Source organism: Mobula hypostoma, chromosome 10 (genome assembly GCF_963921235.1).
Source record: "Mobula hypostoma chromosome 10, sMobHyp1.1, whole genome shotgun sequence".
Lineage (NCBI taxonomy): Eukaryota > Metazoa > Chordata > Chondrichthyes > Myliobatiformes > Myliobatidae > Mobula > Mobula hypostoma.
Window position 1 is genome coordinate 110,803,801 of NC_086106.1, and position 18,581 is coordinate 110,822,381.

General features: G+C 45.3%; 1 protein-coding gene across 1 annotated transcript; it reads right to left on the reverse strand.

Moving 5' to 3' along the window:
* Positions 1 to 447: 447 nt before the first annotated feature.
* LOC134353404 (uncharacterized) lies at positions 448 to 17,614 on the reverse strand. The gene is made up of 5 exons (XM_063061430.1): positions 17,597 to 17,614; positions 4,050 to 4,156; positions 3,201 to 3,313; positions 2,758 to 2,935; positions 448 to 1,586 (listed from the first exon to the last, which is right to left on the reverse strand). The coding sequence occupies exons 3-5, from the start codon at positions 3,306 to 3,308 to the stop codon at positions 931 to 933; spliced, it is 942 nt and encodes a 313-aa protein (XP_062917500.1). The 5' UTR covers positions 3,309 to 3,313; positions 4,050 to 4,156; positions 17,597 to 17,614; the 3' UTR covers positions 448 to 930.
* Positions 17,615 to 18,581: the final 967 nt, after the last annotated feature.

Genomic DNA, 18,581 nt, shown 5'->3' on the forward strand with positions numbered 1-18,581 from the left:
CTGTGGCCTCCCGATTTCCATGGTGGCCGATCCAGTCTCGGGTGAAAGCCAGCCTGTTGATTTTTGGTGAAAGAGCAATTTTATACGAATATATAACCCTGAACTTCGCCTGCATTCTGTAAGTTAGCTCATTTTTAATTCGATTTAGCCAAAAAAAGTGCTGCTGTAATGCACCGTTTGTGCTAATTGGAAGTCACAAACAGACACAGCATGAGAGTTTTAGTAGTATATAGATTATAGACCACCTCCCTCCTCACTAACACTCTCTCTCCCCTCCTCACCAGAGATTAACGCTCGCTCTCTCCCCCCCTCACTTCCTGTTCCTAACCCCACACAGGGTCTCTAAGAATTGCAGGAGACTCAGGAGGAGGCTAGCGAGGATCATTGGGGTCACTATATCATCCATCAGATAAATATCCATAAATATCAGGTGCTCTGCATACACAGGGCCTTCTGCGTGGCCCACATCTCCCAACTCTCCACCAGAAGGTTAAGATGTGAAACAGCTTCTTCCCCCCAGGCTGTAAGTCTGCTGAACTCCATGTCACGATCAAGGCACATCACACATTGGGTAACACTGTTTCCTTTTTAATTGCATCGTAAATGCTCCATAAATAAATAAATATTTAAAAACTGATAGATAACTCGTGGTAATATATTACTTAACTTTATGTGTTATATGTATGAGTTATATGTACTGTGTTGTGGACATTGTTTTGTACGAATCTTGTAACCCTTGCGGGTATACTGCTGTCGGACTGAATGACAATAAAGCTGAAGTCAACTGGCTGTGCCCCCTGGACTCAGTCTGACTCCAGTCTCACCCTGGGCCCAAAATTAATCCCTCACTCCCCCGTTCCAAACGTGGCCTAACCGACCCTGTCGTGCCGTCTCGGAGCCACCCTGTCCCGTCTGAAACCACGGGGTCCCTCAGGATATCGAGGTCTTCTGAGCTGCAGCCTTCTCCCGGCGCTCCATCAGCAGCATCCTCGCCGCCTCTGTTCCAGCGAAGTTGAAGATGGCCCAGAATTCATAATCTGTGTGGGGCACCCTGAGCAGCTCAGAGTCCGGGATGGAGGACGCAGGCGCGGCCTCCTCAGACGGGTACGGAGCCTGCACATGGTGTTCAGATCTTGGGTGATTGTTTTCCAACCCATACCTTAAAACGTCCGGCGAGTGGGGACTGGACCAAAGGGGGTCCCACAACTTTTCCCACATCGAGTAGAAACTGAAATCCACGCTCTGCTCCTGTCCACCTTGCTCCTGGGACGTCCCCGGCTTCCCCACCTCCTCCTCTTCCATCTTCTCCACATCCTCCCCCTCCTCCTGTCCCGTAGAAGAGGAGGGGACCGTCCCCGGGGACGGCGACTCAGCGGGAGATGGAACGCTTTCGTCGAGGCCATCTTGGGGCTGCTGCTCCTCCAGCCCCGAGCTTCCAACGTCCCTATTGCACTCGGGACATCCTGGACCCTCTGCCGAAGGGAAGGCGCCAACGGGGATCGCTGTCCCAGACCTCGAGGGATCCATGGGAGCTGGATCCCATGCCGGGAATGGACGAGGGATGGGAGTAGCTGCTGGGTCATATCCTGGAGAGGGAAGGACAGGGGAGAGATGTTGTTTCTTTTTAAAAAACAATTTTTAAATTTTCTACACACGGGGTCAAAGCAACACTCACCACACGCTGCAGGAACTCTGCAGGTCGGACAGCATCCATGGAAAAGATCGGTCAATGTTTTGGGCCAGAACCCTTCATCAGGACTGTAGAGGGAAGGGGTAGAGGCCTTATAGAGAAGGTGAGGGAGGGTGGGAAGGAGAAGGCTGGTAGGTTGCAGGTGAGAAACCAGTAAGGGGAAAGATAAAGGGGTGGGGGAGGGGAAGCAGGGAGGGGATAGGCAGGAAAGGTGAAGAAAGAATAGGGGAAAACACAATGGGTAGTAGAAGGAGGCGGAACCATGAGGGAAATGATAGGCAGCTGGGGGAGGGGCAGAGTGACATAGGGATAGGGGAAGGGAAGGGGAGGGAATTACTGGAGCTGAGGTCAAAGCCACCACTGCCATGATGAGGCTAAACTCAGGTTGGAGGAGCAACACCTCACATACCGTCTAGGTAGTCTCCAGCCCCTTGGTATGAACACAGAATTCTCCAACTTCCGGTAATTCCCTCCCCCTCCCTTCCCCTATCCCTATGTCACTCTGCCCCCCTCCCCCAGCTGCCTCTTGGTTCCGCCTCCTTCAACTACCCATTGTGTTTTCCCCTATTCCTTCTTCACCTTTCCTGCCTATCCCCTCCCTGCCTCCCCTGCCCCACCCCTTGATCTTTCCCCTTACTGGTTTTTCACCTGGAACCTACCAGCCTTCTCCTTCCCATCCTCCCCCCACCTTCTTTATAGGGCCTCTGCCCCTTCCTTCTACAGGCCTGACGAAGGGTTCTGGCCCGAAACGTCGACCGATCCTTTCCACGGATGCTGCCCGACCTGCTGAGTTCCTCCAGCGTGATGTGAGTATTGCATCATACTCCTGGTGCGTCTGACCCAGGGACAAAGAGAACTGTATACCGTGTTCCTGGTGTGGGTTTGACTCCGGAATAGGGACGCAGGAACTATGCACGCTGCTCCTGGAGTGGGTCTGACCATAGGATACGGCGGCGGGAACCATGCATGGCGCTCCTATCGTCAGGGGGTACGGTCATGGGAATCGGTGTTCGGTACTCCCTCTATGGGCCTGACCCGCCCCAATCCCTCTACCAACTCCTCCGTACCTGTGCCTGAAATTCCAGGCGCACGTGGATTTTGCCAATTTTCCCTGCTCGCTTGCAGAATGTTGTCGTCCGGCGGACAAGAGTGATTTCCCTGGCTTCCCGCTGCAGAAAATTCCTTTTCCTGCTGCTCGTTTAGCGGAACTACGCGGTTGACACATTTGCAGCAGGACTGGGAACCCTGTGGGAGATCACAAAGTTCCAGAATCATTGCACTGTCCGAGACCGTGCACCTGGCCTCACTTATCCCGGAGATTGCGGGGAGCTGACGACGCAAATTCTCAGGGATGATCAGTTCTCTGGAGGCTGCGGAAGGGAATGGTCAGAATCGCTGCGAGTGCAGGAAGGGGAGTCACGAGGGTGAGGGGCAGGTCCGGAGGGGGGAGAGTGAATTTGTTCCTCCCGTTCTTATTTCCCTCAAGGTTTATTCTTGGTTGAGAACTCACCGACAAACATTCACATTGACACAGAATTCGGAACGTAGCGATAAAGAAACGAGAAATAGCCGAAGCGATCCGTCGCCTTCTTGATGTGTTCCTCTTTGCGGGCTCCATGATCTCTACAGTGGGACAGAAACGGGGGAGCTTGACTCTGTCTGACTCTAGAAACCTGTGGCGGGAGATTCACTCTGTGTGCGATCTCAGCGGTGCGTGGTGGGACGGTGTGCAGGAAACTTCATTCACTGCGTGAGGGCGGGTGTGTTTTAATTTAAATCGTATCTACTCTCGGTATACACACTGCATACTGATAGGAGTTGACGATTCCAGTGGGAGGTAGGAAGGCGTCGTCTCTCTCCACCCCCCACCCCCCCCCCGAGCTACGCCCTCCCATCTCTCCGACAACATCCCCATCCCTGCCCCGCAAACCCCTCTTCACTCCCGTTTCACCCACCTTCCCTCTGTGTGGCTGGAGATGTATTCTCTGAGGTGCTATTTTAAAGTTCGTAGGCGTATGGCGTTGTATGCCGCGGTCGGAGAGATGCTCTGATGACACCTGTCCAGGACTTCACAGACCCCGTGTGAAGCTGGGGCCGCATTGACGGCACGGGGGGTACGTCACTAGATTGTAATGTCTCGGTGAGCTCACAGAGGTGAGGGGATGGGGACCGAGGCCCCAACATCTGCATCCTCCACTTAATATATTAGCTAGGCCCGCCCCTTGCTCACCAACCACCTCCCCGCCCATTTCTCATCTCGTCTACTCATCTCTGCACGGGACGGGGCATTTTATTCTCTCTTCTCTTCACCAGCCCCCCCCCCCAAAAAAATTGGGCAGAAAATTCGAAAGTGACTTACCACCAGTCACACGGAAACTCCCATCCCACTGCACTTTCTCTGTAACTGTTACACTTTTTGTGCTGAAATTACCTGTATGGACGGCATAGTTCACTATCCCTTCGTACCTGATAATAATAATAAACCAATGTTCTAATATACTATAGAGAATCAGTTAAATAGTGACCCCTGTTAATGAGAAAATCTTCCCCCCCTCCCATACACCCCGGACAAACCCTTGTGAAGAGGGAGGCTCTCCCCTTCTTGATTGTTGGATTAGAGTCCAGGAATTTTATTGTTCAAGTTTATTGCCATTTAACTGTACCTGTGTATACAGCTAAACCACCCCCACACCATTCCTCAGGAACCAAGGTGTAAAACACAGTACCTTATCACATAGAGCACATGCAATAATATAAACATATAAATGTATTTTGCAGTTGTCAAATTGCCATAAAGTGCATCTACAATATATGGTTAAATATACAACAGAATTACTGCTACTGATGCTGATATAAATAATGTGTATTGGATGGCAGCGGGATTTTCAGAAGTCTCTCAGCCTGAGGGAGAAGTGTTACCCAGCCTAACTGTCCTTGTTCTTATACGGCGATATCTTCTGCTTGATGGTAGGAGGTCAAAGAGATTGTGGGACAGATGGGGGAGGTCCTTGACCATGGTGAGGGCTCTGCAGACACAGGAGTAGAATGAGGCCATTCAGCCCATCAGGTTCGCTCCGCCATTCCATCATGGCTGATTCCGGATCGCACTTAACCCCATATACCTGCCCTCTCACTATATCCCTTGATGCTCTGAACAATCAGGAAAAAGCGGGAAGAGAAGATGGCGGCACGACGCAGCGCGCGCAGCTCTCTGGTGAAATGATATCGTTTCTGTTAAATAGGGGCCGTGGACAATTCTGATTTGATGGAGACAGACGTGAAAGCATGGAGGAACAACTGGAGAAATTTCTGAAACGCCGGTTCGCTGCCGCTGTTACTGGGCGATCAAGAATCTTCCGGAGGGAAGGTCCCAAAATCCCTGGCTTTGCCTGCTGCTGGTGACCGAAGCTGAGGTCAAATCATTCGGATAGAGATGGTGCTCGGTACTCGGTGTCGGAGGGCTGATCAGAGCTCTAAGTCTTCAGACGACTCAGAGTCGGACTGTGGTCGGGCATGGCAGGGAGCATTTTCTTCCTTCTACCGTCTGCGTGAGATGTGGAACTTTCGAGAGACTTTGAACTTTTTTACTGTGCCATGGCCTGTTCTTCATCAAGTTATGGTATTGTTGCACTGTTGTAACTGTATGTTATAATTATGTGGTTTTTGTTAGTTTTTCAGTCTTGGTCTGTCCTCTGTTTTTGTGATATCACACCAGAGGAGTTTTATATCATTTCTTAATGCATACATTACTAAATGACAATAAAAGAGGACTGCGTGTCCTCATAATCTAATCTAATCTAATCTATCAACTTCTGCTTTGAATATACCCAGGATTTGGCCTCCACCACATGGTCATGGTCCCTTCTGGCAATTCCCCACCATGCCATTTACCTCTGGAATTGGGCCTCAATCACCTCTTTTAAATTCCAATCATTCCCAGGTTCCACTAACTACACACACCTGCTTCCCATCAGAAACTGCAGGATAAAGACCCTGCGACCACAACAAGGAGTTGCCAGTTTGTTGGTTGACTCTTGTATGAGTAACCTTGTTTGATGGTTCTTAGGTCTATCAGTTCTAAGGCTAGCATTGTTCCTGAATTCTCTACTAAAGCCAAGACTTCGGTTAAAGACTCTCTCTGGACACCAATTCCACGCTCCCTATGACCATAAGGCCTCCTGACTTGGCTTCCTTTGGACTACAGGTCCAACGTTGCCAAACACTTCTCATATGTTAACCCCTTCATTCCCAGAATCATCCTCGTGAATCTCCTCTGGACTCTTTCCAATAACAACACATCCTATCTGAGATATGGGGCCCAAAACTGTTGACAATACTCTTAACTGCAGCCTGACTAGTGTCTTATAAAGACTTGGCATTATCTCCTTGCTTTTATATTCTATTCCCCTTGAAATAAATACCAACATTGCATTTGCCTTCTTTACCACAGACTCAACCTGTGAATTAACCTTCCGAGAGTCTTGCACGAGGACTCCTCAGTCCCTTTGCACCTCTGGTGTTTGAATTTTCTCCCCACTTAGATAATAGTCTGCACTATTGTTCCTTTTACCAAAATGTATTATCATACATTTCTCAACGCTGTATTCCATTTGCCACTTTTTTGGCCATTTTTCCAATTTGTCTAAGTCCTACTGCAATCGCATTTCTTTTTCGGAACTGCCTACCCCTCCACATACCTTTGTATCATCACAAATTTTGCTACAGAGCCATCAAGTCCACTAACTAGATCATTGACAATGTGAAGAGTAGCAGTCCCAATACTGACCCCGGAGGAACACTAGTCACTGGCAGCCAACTAGGAAAGTCCCCTTTTATTCCCACTCGCTGCCTTCTGCCTGTCAGCCATTCCTCAGTATATTTCCTGTAAGACCATCAGCCTACAACATCATGTGAGGTACCTTATCAAGTGCCCTCTGACAATCGAAGTAAATGATATCCACTGCCTTGCCTTTGTCCACCTTGCTTGTTACTTCCTCAAAGAACTCTAGCAGATTTGTCAGGCACGATATTAGTCTCCAAGAACCCTGAAACCTTGTCCTTAATAATGGACTCCATCACTTTTCTGACCACTGAGGTTAGTTAACTGGCCTATAATTTCCTTGCTTTTGTCTTCCTCCCTTCTAAAAGAGTGGAGTGAAATTTGCAATTTTTCAGTCCTCCGGGATCATGCCAGAATCAAGTGATTCTTGAAAGATCATGACCAATGCATCCATTATCTCTTCAGCAGCCTCTCTCGGGACTCTGGGATGTAGTCCATCTGGTCCAGTTAACTTACACCTTAAGACCTTTCAGTTTGCCGAGCACTTTTCCTTTGTCGTAGCAATGGCACTCACTCCTGCTCTCTGACACTCACAGATCTCTGGCACACTGCTGGTGTCTTTCACAGTAAAGACTGAAGTAAAGTACTTATTAAGGTCATCTTTGTCCCCCATTACTGCCTCACCAGCATAATTTTCTGGTGGTCTAATATCAACTCTCACCTCCCTTCTATTCTTTATATAACTGAAAAATCTTTTGGTATCCTGCTTTATATTATCAGCTAGTTTGCCCAAATATTTCATCTTCCCTTTTTTCCCTTCTTATACCTTTTTTTGTGGCGTATTGTTGCATTTTAAAAGCTTCCCAATCATCCAACTTCCCACTCACTTTTGCTACCTTATGTGTCATTTCCTTGACTTTTATGCCGTCCTTAACTTCCCTTTTCAGCCACGGTTGCCTAGCCCTGCCACTTGAGAACAACTTCTTTTGTGGGATGTATCTATTCTGCGACTAGTAAATTATTCCCAGGAGCTTCATCCACCTCTATTCTGCCATCATCCCTGCCAGTATCCCCCTCCAATCCACCTGGGCTAGCTCTTCTCTCATGCCTCTGTAATTCTCTTTTTTCCATTGCGATACTGATACATGTCATTTGTGCTTCTCCCTCTCAATTTGCAGTAAGAATTCAATCATATTATAATCACTGCCTGCTATGGGTCCCTTTATGTTAAGCTGACTAATAAAATCTGTGTTGTTACACAACACCCAATCTAAGATACCCTTTCCCCGAGTAGGCTCAAACACAAGCTGCTCTAAAAAGCCATCTTGTAGGCATTCAACAAATTCCTTCTCTTGCTATCTGACACCAACCTGACTTTCTCAATCCCCTTGCAGATTGAAGTCCTCCATTACAATTGTGACATTTGCCCTCTTTACCAGCTCCCTTTGCAATCTCAACCCCACATATCTGGAAGCCTATATATGATTCCCATTATGAATTTTTACCCCTGCAGTTTCTTAACTCCACAAAGATTCAGCCTTCTCCTCTTTCTAAGGATGTAATTCCATCTCTTACCAACAGCACCACATCACTGCCTATGCTTTCCTGCCTGACCTTTCGATACAAAGTACATCCTTTGATGTTAAACTCCCAACTATAGCCTTCTTTCAATCATGACTCAGTGATGCCCACAAGGTCATATCTACCAATCTCTAATTGCGCCACAAGTTCATCCACCTTATTCCGAATACTACGTGCATTAAAATAAAACACCTTCAGTCCTGCATTCTTTGCCCTTATGAATTTTGCCTCTGTGGTACAACTTAACTCTTTGCTCTGTCTGAAGTTGTACCAGTCATTGGCTTGTCCTTCCTTACATTCATATTACATGTTACATCATCTACTTGTAAACCTGCTGGCTCATCCTCAGCTCTATCATACTGGTTCCCATCCACCTGCCAGATTAGTTTAAACCACACACAACAGCTCCAGCAAACCCACCCACAAGAATATTGGTCCCCCTCAGATTCAAGTGCAACCCTTCCCCACATTTGGTGTATGTCCTGGATGGGAGGGGGAGAGAGATCCGTATGATTCTCACGGCCATCCCCACAACCCCTGGCAGGGTCTTGTGGTCAGATACCTTGCAATTCCCATAGCCAGACAGTGTTACATCTGGTCAGGGCACTCTCGATGGTGCTCCGGTAGAATGGGGGTGGGGAGCCTCACGCCTCAATATCCTCAGGAAGTGGAGGGGCTCCTGTGCTTAATTGACTAAAGAGGAGATGTTGAGGGACAAGGTGAGATCATCCATGATGTGCACACCAAGATACTTGACGCTCCTGACTCCGTCCACAGAGGAGCCATTGATGTGTATTAAGGAGTGGTCAGCCTGCAACTTTCTGAAATCCACAATCATCTCTTCAGTCTTGTCCATGATGAGACTCGTGTTGTGTTCACCAGTCCACAAGCCAGTCTGCTTCCTCTCTGTGTGCCTTATATGTGTTTTCCCTTATAGATTTAGCTTTCTTTATGATTGTTTGTATTCACTTTGAGTGAATTGTGGTACATTCACTTTAGTTCTTCTGCACTTTCTTTGTTTGCAAGGCTGCAGTGTGAGTTGGTCAGTATTTGTTTAAGACTGGCTTATCTAAAATATTCTGGACTTGTTTGCATCATAAAAGGAAATCATGTGCTCTGATTTCTCTGTTACTTCCTTGCTGGAACAGACTGACTCCGTCTGACATGTAATCTGATGAACGTCTAAGGAAGCGGCTCTACCATAAGCTTTGTGCCTCATTCTTCATTGAAAGGATCTCTGGACAACTCTTCTCCAGGTCCAACAATCTGATGTCACGTACACCACATCTGGGAGGATAAGGGACAGGAAAATTCTCAGGGAAGGTGGAGAGTTCCAGAGTGCACACACAGCAGGAAGTAAGATTTTCTTACTTTCCTAATCATCAGCGATGCATCTCATTATTGCCTTGGTGCACTATTTAAAGGAAGTCTAAGACAGAAGTTAAAGTCCAGGGGTCATCTCCTCTGCTATTTTTTAAGTGAAGTTAAACAGCACTTTCAGCTGTGCATGATCTACTTGGCCATTTGGTGTAATCAATCTAGCTCTGTGTGGTCCATTGGAATTGTGATTGCACTTTCTATTATTTCTGGCTATAAGGTGCCCATTAAATAATCAATTGGCCTTTGTCTACACATAGTGAGAGGAGGACCAAAGACATGGACTAATCAAAGAGGAAACCCACTTCAGGAAAAGGGAGAACTGAACATCTAGTAGCTACATGAGGACAGATGACTGAGGGCTTTAGTTCTGATCTGAACAAAGTATTTCAACTGGATAAGACTACTGAAGACGTCAGGGCTAAATATATGACCAGGGCTGAGTGTCATGTAATTTGGCTCCTTGTGCAAGCGGATGCTTGATTTCCTCACTTGCAGATCTCAGTTAGTATGGACTGACAACAACACGGTAGTGTAGCGGTTAGCGTGATGCTATTATAGCATGGAGCATTGGATTTCAGAGTTAAATTTTGGCACCGTCTGTAAGGAGTGTATACATTCTCCCCATAACCACATGGGTGCGCCAGTTTCCTCCTCTAGTCCAAAGACAAGCCAGTTAATAATGTTAATTGGACATTGCAAATTGTCCTATGATTAGGCTAGTGTTAAATAGGTGGATTGCTGAGTGGTGTGGCTGATTGGGCCAGAAGTGCCTGTTGTGTGATGTATCTCTAAATAATTTTTTAAAAGTAAACATCTCCTCCAAAATCATCATCAGCCTAGGTGCGCTGCGAGGTTCTGTGCCTAGTCCCCTGCTCCACTTGCTTTTTACTTATGAATGCGAGTGCTAAATACAGCTTCAATGCAAGTTTGGTGACAACACCATTGTTGTTGGCCAAATCAAGGGTAGTGATGAATCAGCGTATTGGAGGGAGATTGAAAATCTGGTGATTGGCACCACAACTACAACCTCTTTCTTGATGTCAACATGATCAAGGAGCTGATTATTGACTGCAGGAGAAAGAAAACAGAAGTCCAAGCGCCAGTCCTCATTAACAAATTGGTGGTTGAAAGTATCAGTAACATTAAATTTAGTGGCGTTATCGTATTAGTGAATCTGCCAGGCACCAGCACATGAGTGCCATTATAGAGAAGGCATGGCAGTATCTCTACCTTCTTATAAGTTTGCCCGTATCCAGATATAATCTAAAACTTTGACAGACCCCTATAGATGCACAGTGCAGAGTATCCTAACTGTTTGTATCACGGCCTGGTATGAAAACAACAATGCCCAAGAATGGAAAAGCTTGTAAAAAGCAGTGGATACAGCCCAGTCCATTACAAGAAAAACCCTCCTAACCATCCCACCACTGAGCACATCTACAAGGAGTGTTGTGGCAAGAAAGCAAATCCATCATCAAGGACCCCACCATCCAGGCTATGCTGTCTTCTCCCTGCTGCCATCAGGCAGGCAGTAGAGGAGATTTAGATCCCATATCAATAGGTTCAGGAGTAGTTATTACATTTCAACCTTCCAGGTCCTGAACCAGCAGGGATTACTTCACTCACCTCAATGTTGAACTGATTCTACAACTTATAGATTCACTTCCAAATACTCTACGTTTCATTTTCTCAGGATTATTTATTATTAATAAATAAATAATGATTACTACTGTCTGTTTTTAATGTTTGCACAGATTCTCTTCTTTTTGCACATTGATTGTTTGTCAGTCTTTGTAGTTTTTGGTTGATTCTATTTCTTTGTTCTGTCAGGAATGTTTGTAAGAAAATGCATCTCGGTGGTAGCATATGGTCAGATATACATACTTCCATGATAAATTTACTTTGAAATTTGAATTAAAAGAGCATGGGTCAAGATGCCAGATTAAGGGAAAAATATAAACTGGATGGACATTAGTTGTCTTAACAACTAAGAAAGAGGGAGCATGTTCAGTGACAATATCAGCAGGATACACACCCTGAGAAATTCAAAGAGCCGGTCTGTGCATTAACCAAACCAGTGAGAAAACTACAAGTTTGAAAAGTAATTGAGTCACAGTGAGCTCTGCAAAGCTCAGAGAGAAAGTGAGATCATACAGAGAAGCACAGTGAGGTTGTCAGAATGATGGTCCTGTCACTGATCCTCCTCTTTGGCAAACACCCCCCATATCGAACTAATCCAAGTCAGCACCATTATTCCAATTTACAGGAATGCAGAATGGGTAATACAGCCCTTCCTAGCGATGTAAGTGATAATGACAGTGATGAGAAAACAGGACAGGCAGCCATGCCACGACTGAATCCATTAATGACCAAGCTGCGTTGGAATGACAACAGGACCTATGAAAGAAGGCTTGTGTTTTCTCACAAATCTGCAGAACCTGAGAAGATTGATAAATGCTTCATAGAGCTTTGAAGAACTCGACGGAACTTTGTGTATTAAAGATGTAAACAATTTGCACCCATATTGTGGCCACACCGTTGTCTCCTGGACAGGTCAGGCAGTTGATGTGTAGAACTGATGCTGACGAAGGAAGGATTAGTAAAATCTGCAAGGTGGTTGAAATGCCAGTCGGCTGTGGTCAAGTGAATAGACCCAACATTAACAGAGTGGGGAAAGGTAGTCAGCTGCTTGCAGAAGAGTTCTGAGGATATTCCCGAATTTGAGGAATACTTCAGAAGTGTGTGGTTGAACCACTCGGGAGTTCCAACAGTTAACAGAAATAACATAGGGGGATCACATAATGGTCCAATGAAGTCAACATTTGTGCACAACCTGATGATGTTTAGCAAGAGCTGAAATGTGACGGCAAAAGCCTTAAGTCCCCACGCGTAACAATGTCCAAGCGGTTTCTGTTTTTTGTGAGTATGTGATTCACTGCACTTAAGCCTCTTTCAACAAGGTGGCAGGATGGAAATGCAATGAAGAGCAGGTGGCTCTTCTCCTAAGACCAGGAAACTTCATATGACAGTGTAGTCATATATCATAAACACCAACATTTTTGAAAAGCATTTTTGCTCCATCATCATTTGGAATTTCAATAATTTCTTCTTGCAACTTTCCTTCCTGTTTTTCCACCTTGCAAGGAAATGGGTTAATCACCCAGTCTGGAATTTCCAGATCATTTAAATCCGTGAATCGATTCCGAAAATCCTTCTTCAGTGACTGCAGGTGTAAGCAGTACTCCTGCAAATCACCATCTGTGAAAGAGAGTGCCATACTTTCTGTAACGTATGGACCTATTTTAGAACAATGACTCCACTTAGCACTATGCATAGACTGTTGTCTAAGCATGTACATTGTTCTCTCTCACTGCAATGTGAATACCTCAGTTAAATCCATCTCTCTCATGCGTGCATTTATTTAAATTATTTATAGCTGCACAGGGACAACAAATTGGCTATGAGTACAAACTTGAATGTCAGAGAATTCCACCAGCTGCACCAACTGTTACGGGATGAAACAGCGAGAGTTAAATGGTACAAAGCCCGTGACAGATGCCAGCAATAGGACGCACAAGTAACAGTGCATATTACACACTGAAAGATGCAACTAGCAAAGTTAAAGTGAAAATAATATGGCAATGGCTTCAGTTGGGAAAATTAATGAACTTGATAGTGCTAATAAAAGGTGGGAGTCACATATCGAGAAGGTTTAACGGTATTGTAAGGCAAACAATATGGTTGAGTGAAAGAAAGCCCCACACTTCTTAGCTTAATGGGTACAGTCTCTTACGCAACTTAGTAACCCTTGAAAAGCCAGCAAGCAAGATGTTCAACGGAATTGTTACAATTTTACAAAATGACTTGAGCCCGAAACTGTTGGTAATAGCGGAGACATTTAGATTTTACAAAAGGAACGAGAATACATTGAAGAACTGCACAAACTTACCCAGTACTGTGACCTTATAGCTGGACTTTCTGAGGCATTAAGGGACAGGCTTATATGTAGCATGCATAGTCAAAACACTCAAAAGAGGCTACTGACAGAAAGAGACCTAAACTTAGAATGGACATTGACCGTAGCAATATCATTAGAGACTGCAGCAAGGGATGTAGCAGAACTACAGAAAAAGAGATTAGAATATGAAATGCACAAACCTGAATGGTGCAAAAAGCCAAAAATATTATTGATGTGGCAAACCCTCTCAAGATGCAAAGAAAATGTTTGCAGAAAGCTCACATGGGAGAGAGTGTGCAAGTTAGACAAAAAGCACAATTAAAGAGAAAAAACACACTGAATGAAAAGTTTCACACACAAAACGAAGCATATGCATAAAGGGACCAAATGTGAAGCAGGCAACGAAGAGTCTGACAAAGGTGAGCTGTCATGCCTAGAGCTGCACAGTATTATTGAAGCAGATCATAAAATCATCTGGATCACAATAGATGTGGACGGGGTAAAACTGAAAATGAAGCTGGATACAGGGTGAACTTTGTCTATAATTCCAGAGGCTGACTACAACAGACTGTTTTCTAATATACCATTAGAAAAGACCTCAGTGATGCTATAGAGCTACACCAGCAAAACAGTGACTCCCAAAGGCAAATTGAAGGTGAATGTGACATACAGGAGCCAAACACAGCAGTTAGAGCTTCTATGTATTGAACAGTGGAGGGCCAGCAGCTTTTAGACGTGAATGGTCGAGAAAATTCCAACTAGACTGGAACTCGATCAAAGCTCTCCATGTGCCATCAAGAGGTAACTGCAGCCCAAATTGTAGCACTAACCAGAGACTGGCACAGCTGCTTAATGCTAATGGTAAACTCAAAGGCATAAGGGCCAGAATTGATTTGATGAAGCAGCAACACCAAGATTTCATAAAGGGCATCCAGTGCCTTATGTTTAATATCCTAAAGTAGATGTTAGCCTTTGGAGCTCGGAGGGGTTTGGAATTCTCTCCAAAGTTGAGGGGAGTGATTCGGTCATGCCCATTGTAAGAAAAGGAAGGCCGGAGCCGTTGGCATCTGTGGAGATTTCAAGGTGAGCATCAACCTGGTGCTGCGTACGATGCAGTATCCCCTGACACAAATAGAAGACATTTTTACACCTTTGGCAGGCGGGGAGAAGTTTTCAAAGATTGACTTGTCACATGCCTATCTGCAAATAGAGATTGAGGAGTCAAGTAGAAAGTTCCTCACAATTAACACTCACAAGGGACTGTTGTCTCGCCTTTGCTATCATTTCAGCTGCAGCAATTTGGCAAAGAACAATGGACCAAGTGCTCCAACATATCCCAGGAACACAATGTTACCTTCATGACATCATCGTGACTGGCAAAAATGATGAAGAGCACCTCCAGATCCTTGGTAAAGTGCTTACCAGGCTGAGTGAGTATGGTCTGCATGCAAAGAGAGAGAAATGTGAGTATTTCAAGAATGAAATCTCATATTGTGGACATGTCACTGACAAGCATGGCTTATGTAAGTCACAAGAGAAGATTGAAGCAGTGTTACAGGCACCCACACCAGAAAATTTGTCACAACTCAGGTCATACTTGGGCCTTGTAAACTACTACCACCAGTTTCTCCCAAATCTTGCTACAGTGTTGCACCCTTTGAACGTACTGTTACAGACAGGAGCGAAGTGCGAATGGTCAGAAAGATGTGAAAAAGCATTCCAGGAAACAAAGAGACTCATAACATCAGATGAACTGTCACCCATAGGAAACCACGACTGCCCATCAGACTGGCGTGTGACGCATCCCCTTATGGCATTTTGTCACACATTATGAAAGATGGATCTGAACATCTGATTACATTTGCTTCAAGATCACTGATGAGCAGAATGCAACTACGCACAGATCAACCGAGAGTCTAGGATGGGGAATAAAAGAAGTTGTACCACTACCTCTATGGACAAAAGTTTGCACTAGTGACAGATCACCAGCTCCTTGTGTCCATTTTCAATCCCAGGAAGGGAATTCCAGTGATGTTACAACGTTGGGCACTGTTCCTAGGAGCCCATTCTTATAACTGTTACGTACCCCATAACTGGGTTGCTAAACCAGCAGAAATGGATTACTCAGTTGGAGTCTGGATTACTAGAACTAAGAAAGTTTTATTAAAGAAACAAGCAACACAGTACTCTAATCAAAAGGATAATGCATGCAAACAGTTCAGCAATGATAAACATACATGTACACAGAATTAAAGATAACAGGATCAATCAAGCTCTATCGTTGTCTAGGGGTAAATGACCAGTTTCAAAGTGACGCAAAGTTCAGTTCAATTTAGTTCAGTTCAGTTCACAGTAATCGGTGCCGTGGCGATGGACAGTGGTGGGGGAAGGAGAGAGAGAGCAAAACGAATGAATATTCAAAACGGCTTCCACACACAGACCTTCGCAGTCAGCTTTCGGGCGAGTCCTTTGTGATGTCATCTGAGGTCACCGACCGTGACCCCTCCGTTTCCAGATACGATTGTTTCTCTGCGGTGAACCCAGCACCCAGGCAAGGGTGGACACACACCAGGTTCCCGCCGATCGTGCCTTTCCACCCTGAGCGTCTATGGCTTGATCCCGCAATCAGTCGTTCAAGAACTTCCCACCGACTTGTGAGAGAGGCACCGCTTCCAGGGTCTTGTTACCTCGGGTGTCGTGTGTGTCCTGCCTTAGCGAACCTGTCCCTTTTTATCCCCCTGCTGGGGTATTGCCTGTCCATCACTTCAAACAGTTCAGGGTTCAAAGGGGGAGCCGATCTTGACAGCTCTCTCCTTCTGTTACTCTCTCTCCCGTCCCTTCATTACACATCTCCAATTGCTGCTCCATTGTTTTCCTTATCTCTCTTCCTCTTGAAGACAGGTGGCAGACCAACTGCTGATCCCACTGGTGCCAGCACAGGACAGCTATATCTTAATCTATGTGTATTCTTGTCACATGACATAGAGTTCAACAGTACCAAACAACACAGCAACACCTACGGCTTGTCACATCTTCCACTATTGGCAGCTGAAGAAGAAAATTCTTCACACTGTGACCCAGCAGAAGTGTTTCACTCAGCACTGGTGGACCAGTTGCCGGTAACAAATTCCGAAATACAAAGGGAAACAAGGAATGACTCAACAGCGTCAAAAATCTATGACATCACCGTGCAAGGATGGCCAGCTCATGGTAACCCTATGTTTCCAGAGTTCTCAGCGAGACGAAACCAACAGTCAGTGTGTCAAAGGACGCTGACAGTGCATCTCGTGTTGTGGTTCCCTCTGGACTGTGCAGCAGGGTGTGAGAGGATCTGCTCTCTGAGGAAAAGTGCAGCATCCATGGAGGAAAGTGCAGAATAAACAGTTCAACGCAGGTGAATCAGGAAAGAGCTTTAAGGTTGGACAGGAAGTCCTAGCGTGTGATTACTGAGAAGACTTTATACTTTATTGTCGCCAAACAATTGATACTAGAACGTACAATCATCACAGCGATATTTGAATCTGCGCATCCCACTCCCTGGATTACAAATCGATAGTAAATATTAAAAATTTAGATTATAAATCATAAGTAGAAAATAGAAAAATGGAAAGTAAGGTAGTGCAAAAAAACCGAGATGCAGGTCTGGATATTTGGAGGGTACAGCCCAGATCCGGGTCAGGATCCATTCAGCAGTCTTATCACAGTTGGAAAGAAGCTGTTCCCAAATCTGGCCGTACGAGTCTTCAAGCTCCTGAGCCTTCTCCTGGAGGGAAGAGGGACGAAAAGTGTGTTGGCTAGGTGGGTCGTGACCTTGATTATCCTGGCACCAATCTTTCACCAATTCTATGAGATTTTCCACACTGCTATCATTTTGGAAATGTTAGAAGAGGCAATGAGACCATCAAGGTCATTTTTAGCTTTCTTGGCAAATGGAATGCTTTTCAAATGCTTCTTTCATCTTCTGGAACTGAGTAATAACATAATTAGCCTTTTCAGGGTGTCTTTTATGGAAGTATTTCTGCAATCTTGATGGTTTCATAGCATGTTAGACAGTACAGTATTACTAATAAGACACATAGGATGCAGCCTAACACCCCCCGCCAAGAATCTTGAATGCCCCCCTGACAAGTTCTATTTCCACTAATGCCCTCAGGACAGGTAACTGCCCCATCGGGAATCACTGGTTTAAACTACGGTAATTACTTACCGTATCTCGGAGGGTGAATAAGAGACCCACTGAGTACCTCTGATTGTCAATAACCTGAAATTGAACAGGACACCTGCACTTAAATGGGAAATCTGCTGCTCAATATTTCAGACTAATATTATTATATAACATCATTTTCAATGATATTTTGCTGAGTCAGGCAAGGCATAAACTTCGCAGTTCTTCCCACGTCCTGACTAGAATAGTTTCAGAAATTTATTTGTTTTGGACTCATCTAACAGATATGAGGCTTCAAGATTTTGCTGGCAACCTTTCTGTTGACCTGCAGTGGAAAGGGTTAGCAGTTTGAAGAAAACTCTGTCCAATTACCAACAGCACATAACCTGTAGCGCCAGAGGGTCCAACACGCGAGACCGCGGGCTTACTAAGGTAATGCCCGGACCACATTTCAATAATTTAGACCACTTGGCTGCCCTTCTACCTTGCATACAGGCAGAGGATAAAGAGCAAAGCTCCACAGATAAGGACGACAAAGAGGAGCAGAGGAGCAGCGATGGGATTACTCTGAGTCAGTGGACTGGGCCCTGTTCAAGGACTCATCTGTGGATCAGAATGAATACACCATGGTTGTAAGGGACTTTATTAAATCAGCTGTCTTCCCCAATCAGAAGACCTGAATAAACTATAAGATTCACAGTCTGATGAGTCCAGGACAAGAGGCCACAGTCTTAGACTTAGAGAGTACCCATTTAAAACAGAGATGAGGAGAAATATTTTTAGCCAGAGGATCATGGATTTATGGAATTCATTGCCACATACAGCTGTGGAGGCCGGATCATTGAGGGTATTTAAGGAGGAGATTGGTAGGTATCTAATTAGTCAGGGTATCAAGGGATATGGGGAAAAAGCCAGAAACTGGAACTAGATGGGAGAATAGTTTAGCTCATGGTGGAGTGGTGGAGCAGACTCGATGGGCCGAATGGCCTACTTCTGCTCCTTTGTCTTGTGATCTTGTGATGAGACT

Coding starts and splice junctions, on each gene's coding strand:
- LOC134353404 (XM_063061430.1), bottom strand. CDS start 3,308: ATGGAGCCCGCAAAGAGGAACACATCAAGAAGGCGACGGATCGCTTCG. Junction 2,936..3,200: donor GTCAATGTGAATGTTTGTCG/GTGAGTTCTCAA, acceptor GATCTCCCACAG/GGTTCCCAGTCCTGCTGCAA. Junction 1,587..2,757: donor GCCTGGAATTTCAGGCACAG/GTACGGAGGAGT, acceptor TTCCCTCTCCAG/GATATGACCCAGCAGCTACT.